The sequence below is a fragment of the Propithecus coquereli genome, unplaced genomic scaffold, assembly GCF_000956105.1.
Source record: "Propithecus coquereli isolate 6110/MARCELLA unplaced genomic scaffold, Pcoq_1.0 Scaffold51, whole genome shotgun sequence".
Taxonomy (NCBI): domain Eukaryota; kingdom Metazoa; phylum Chordata; class Mammalia; order Primates; family Indriidae; genus Propithecus; species Propithecus coquereli.
In genome coordinates this window covers 1,855,227-1,860,480 of record NW_012150952.1, presented here as the reverse complement: position 1 = coordinate 1,860,480, position 5,254 = coordinate 1,855,227, and the positions used below count along the sequence as shown (strand labels likewise).

Here is a 5,254-nt window from a genome sequence, read left to right as displayed (position 1 = left end):
GGAAATTTTTGAGGTTTCTAAATCCTATTCGTGTTTCTCCTTTTTTTCATTAAGACTGCCTTCTGAAATGATTAGCAACATAGAGATTAGAGCATTCCTTTGCACTTCAAAAATGAACCCACATAATCCATTTATATGTGAAATTTTTATTTCTTTATATTTTCATTTCCATATATTGTATTGTAGAGTTCACTATGCTGGATATAATGTAACCAGACCAGAGGGAGACTTAGGAAAATACAAGTCTATTCCTCATCACCATCGAGGTGAAGTCCAGTTTTTAGGACGGTAAGTTTAATATCATCTTCAGATACCAAGGCTTCAAAGCTGTTTAATATATGAAAGAGAAATAAAACTGTGTCACACCCAAAAAAGTCTGCTGAAGGGAATTTTCATTATGCAAGGAAAGCATTTTTTGCTGAAGGGAATCTTCTTTATGGAAGGGAAGCACTTTTTTGGTGCTTGTTTTGAAGAGATGGCACATACATACACATATATTAAAGAACCCAGTTAACTATTTAGAAAGTATTTCCTTAATATAAAACATACACACTTTATTTCTCAAGGGTGTCTAAGTTGTAATGATGCAAAATAATTTTTTAAGGTGGCATTTTTTGACTAGTAAAATTGCTAATTTAGAATAATGGTTTAGATATTTTTAGTTAGGCACAAGAACCAGAAATTGTAAAGAGCTTTAAATACTTTAATTAGAAGATGACCTTGAGCATAGTCCTCATCAATTTTGCTTTTGAATATGTTTCTCTTACTTCTTTGTTTTTTTCCTCTAACACTATAGGTATAAATTACTAAGGTATTCTAAAGAGCGTCAGTACATCGATGGGTTGAACAATTTAATATATAGGCCAAAAATACTGGTTGATAGGTTGTATACAAATATATCTGTAAACCTCATGCCAGAGTTAGCTCCAATTGAAGACTATTAAAAGAAGTAGCTCTCATGGCAAGATAGACCACCATGCTGGATCATAAACTTGGAGTGCACTCTTAATGGAGGTCAGTGATTGGATGTGTCACAGTGCCCTGTTCTCTGAGAAGAAGAGCCAGCAGTCCTCAATGTTTACAGCGTGGGACTGTGTCCAATCACCCTTCTTCCACCCATCCTCTCTGCTTTGAGACACACTCCATGGCGAGCACTGCAGAAACTGGAAGCCATTGCTTAAGATTGGAAGTTGAGAGCTCCCTACAAAGAGAAAATTTTTATACTAAAATCTATAATTTAATTCAAGAGAATGCTTTTATTTCTGTTTAGACATATTTTGTACATATGTGATATAAATTAAGGTGTTCAAGTTGTTGAAAAATAAGATGTGTTGCAGTTTTGCATGTCATTGGTTATGCCTTTATTGGACTTTTATAGACATTTTTTTATTTGCATGGGAAAAAACACTGTAAACTTATATCACTAAACAAAGGTTAACCCTTGTGTGAAATGAAGGAACTGTCAATAATTGACAGCCAACTAATACAGTAAACTGTTATACTAGTTTTGAGCTTTAGAACTCTGCCTTTCGTGTGGAAGAAGTCACAGCTTTCTTAGGGCTTTAAAGGGAAAGAAGAAAGGACTTAAACAGCTTTTCTTCCTACCAGGATTACCTATTTTTTTCCTTGCTTGCAGCCTCATCAGATTTTGCTATAAATCACAACCATATTGTTTATGCATATTGCATGAGTATTACCAAGAAAATCTTAAAAGTTGTGATGTGACATGATATAAAGGACCTCTTTATGTTAAATGTCTTTCATGTACCTCTGGTGTAAGTGTCAGGGATTCTGTGCCTCAAAAAATGTTCCCAAGGTTGTGTGTTTATATGCTGTATTTTTTTTAATTCACAATGAACAGCACTTTTATTATTTCCAGTTCAGAAGAGCCAAAAAAAGTATCTTCATTTAAAAATAAATCAAGTCAGTTTTTTTTAAAAAAGAATGATCTCTGGAAAACCCAGTAGTGCTTATAATATATAAATGAATTATACTATTAGATAAGAAATTAAATGTTCTATTTTTATGAAGATAAATGCTTAGTAGATAAAAACAAATTTTAAGTTTAATTCTCAGACATAGAATTTCACTTTGGGAAGGGACCCTTAAATGTCAACCAGTTTCATTCAAACTGTATTTTTTTCACTTTTAAGAAATTACATCTCTGGTGTTAATTATTAAAATTTCCTCATTAAAAGTATAATTAGTAGAATTATCTTAAAATACCTTACCAGTTATTTAAATGAACTGATATTATGACACTTCTGAAAGCAGGTCATACTACCTGATATCAAATTACATTTATCTTAAATTTGCTTGAAGTTTTCCATAGCCAAACCAAACAATATTCTTACTTTGAAAATTATCAATTATAAAAAATTCCTTAAAATATCTTAAGGTATTTTTACAAACTTAAGAAAAACTGCATATCTATAAAGTAAATCTTCAACGTGAAGAACGATAGAAATCTATATATGAGAGATGTTTGAATAACATATGACTCATGGATTGTTCACCTAAAATATAAATATGGTCATTTATCTCAGGTTGTAAGTTTGATATTGAAGTGTCATTTTTTATGGCAATATTGATAATACAAATGACCACAAACCAAATCATAAAATAATTGAAATTCTTATGGTTTGAGAAAACTGATAGCCTCTCTGTTATGATACCAAACAGAATTTTTCCATATTTATTTCTTAGAAATATTTCCAAAATATTTATCTGTCATTTTTTTTTGTGGTACTCAAAATAATGAAAAATCAAACCTTCTGAAAATTAAGATATTTGTACTTAATTTGTGCATCTGTTCATTTTCTGTCTCTCATACCAATGTAGTTTTTTAAGTTGATGAAATGAAAGAGATTGAAAATGTTAACATTTGTTGATCACTAACAAGGTAGTAGGGGCATAGGAGCATAATTAACCCAATAATACTTAAAATGTTTTAGTGGTGGGGCAAAATTAGGGCTGTTTCTGAGTCTTATTATAAGGGAAACATTTTTCTCTTTTTAATGTGGAGCTGTCTGCATTTGTTATCTTTTCATTTAGATGTACATTTTACAATTTCAAGAAAACTCGGCACTACTAGTATCTGCCTTATTTTCTTGAGTTATGTCTGACATTAATTTTTATTTTAGGAGTGAGATTCAAACATTTTGCTTTTTTTCAGTTTTGAATATAGTATGTTATCCTGTGAAAACCCCCTCACTAATTTGCTTTTTGTTTTGCTTTTTAAGTGTAAACCTGAAATTATTTTTACCTATAAACAGTGACCCTTAATATGTTCCCATAAGAGTGACAGAGCTTTGCCCAATCGTCTTCATTGTATGACAATAAATCTATTCCATAAAGATTAACAAATACAATTGCCAATACAAACTATTTTCTTTATAGTATGTTTGGTGGATTATTAATGAACATGTATTGATTGCCTGCTCCGAATCAGGTGCAATGCTAAGTACGTATATGGAAAGAGCATTATTTCATTTCTAAACAAGTCAAGTCAAGCAAATTGAAACCTTTCTAAAATTATGAGGACATTTTCTGATAACTTATCTGTTGTATTTCTCAGTCTCAAAGTCAAGAAACCAATATATGGACCTAGAGCTATTAGGAGTTCCCTATGGCTCTACTGGGAAAATTATATAGTGCCTTTCAACTAGAGAAAGAAGTAATGATTAATGGGCCTGATTGTAGAAAAGAAAATAGGAAAAGTACATACATTTGCTGTAACAGTAAGTCTAAATCAGTGGAGATAGTCATTCTTTGCCAAAACTAGGATTTAATTGAGTATTTTTTTAATCTAAATTTAAATTTTTTGTTTGTATTTTGTGAAAAGGTGTTCATTAAGAAAACCTTATTTATAATATTATATAAACTCAAAATCATGTATTAAAAACTTGCCTATACTCCTTTCCTAGCCAAGATACTAATATCCATTTTAAAACAAAATTGAAAAGTATCTAATACATATTCTCCTTCTGGAGGCTCCCTAAAAGTGAAAGCAGATTTTGTATCATTTTATTTGGCCTTTGCTTGCCTCTGTTATATTTCTCTATATATTTTTCAGATGAATAGTACTCTAGATTTGTTGCCTTGGCCTTGCAAGTGTGCCAGTTGAGAGAACTAAAATGATCATTGTGTTTATCAGAAAGAGGAAGTGTACTTAAGATTATTTTATTTATTGAGATATGAAAGTCTTCTACATTAAATGCACTGAAATAAGTGCTAGTAATTTCTTGTACTTTCATTTTTTTTTTTTTTTTTTTGCTTCTCATGGAAATGTTTGTACTTTTTTATCATTGTCTTTTATGAAATATAATGTTCTAAAGACCTTGTGTGAAGATGTAATTATTTTCTCTCAGGAACTTTTTTGGGTTACTTGCCCCCCCCCTTTTTAACTGTTATCCTAAATTTTAAGTGAGTTATTGGTTGGTTGATGCTAGAGTTGCCACATAAGCATCAGGAAACCACAGCTTACGTACATTTAGAGATCACCTCATACCTTTTACCTCAAAAAAGTAATATTTAAGTATTTTTCATTAGTACAATTAGTATTGTATCAAAATGAATGTTTAAGAATTCATTTTTAGCAAAAATTTTTTTCTCTCTGCACAACTATAATAAACTAAGCTAGCCTGTTATGGTCAATTCACTTCCTGTTTTTCAGGTATCAAGTAGTGTTGACAATCTTTAAGGCAAAGATTCCAATCTCAAAAATATCTGCAGACTAGATTTGTATTCCGGACTAGATTATGAGATCATGACTTCTATGGACTTATTTGTGTAATGAATTTTAAGTATTGATTTATGCATAGTATGATCTATAGGGATATTGTCACCATATATCACACATGAACCAGTTATTAAATCATATTCATTTAAGTCATTTAAAGCCGTAAATTTTAGTAAGCTTAGTTTGCCCCAGGTTTCTACGTATGTGTCCTCTGGTGAAACATGCTAACTTAACACATTAACTGCCATGTGAGTTGTATTTAACTCACACTACTTTTGAGCCCGGGGGCTGGTGAAACATATGTAACTCACACATCTCTTCACTTTGGGAGCCATGAGAACTATTTTTCAAGTTGCATATAACTCACGCACAGGAAACAATAAAAAATACATTTTTCATTAAATTAGGACCATATTGTTTTTGACATTTTTATTCTATTTTCGTAATAAAACACCATGGCCCCAAGGAAACGTTTTTTTCTAGTGTGTGCAATGTGTTAATAAAAAAAATATA

The 5,254-nt window shown here is 31.0% G+C and overlaps 1 protein-coding gene across 1 annotated transcript in view; it reads left to right on the top strand.

The window, feature by feature from the left end:
* B4GALT6 (UDP-Gal:betaGlcNAc beta 1,4- galactosyltransferase, polypeptide 6) overlaps nt 1–944 on the top strand; it is a 54,687-nt gene extending 53,743 nt beyond the window's left edge. Inside the window, exons 7-8 of the mRNA XM_012656569.1 lie at nt 187–288; nt 797–944. Coding sequence (XP_012512023.1) covers nt 187–288; nt 797–944 — 250 coding nt within the window. The remainder of the gene's footprint in view (nt 1–186; nt 289–796) is intronic.
* Nucleotides 945–5,254: the final 4,310 nt, after the last annotated feature.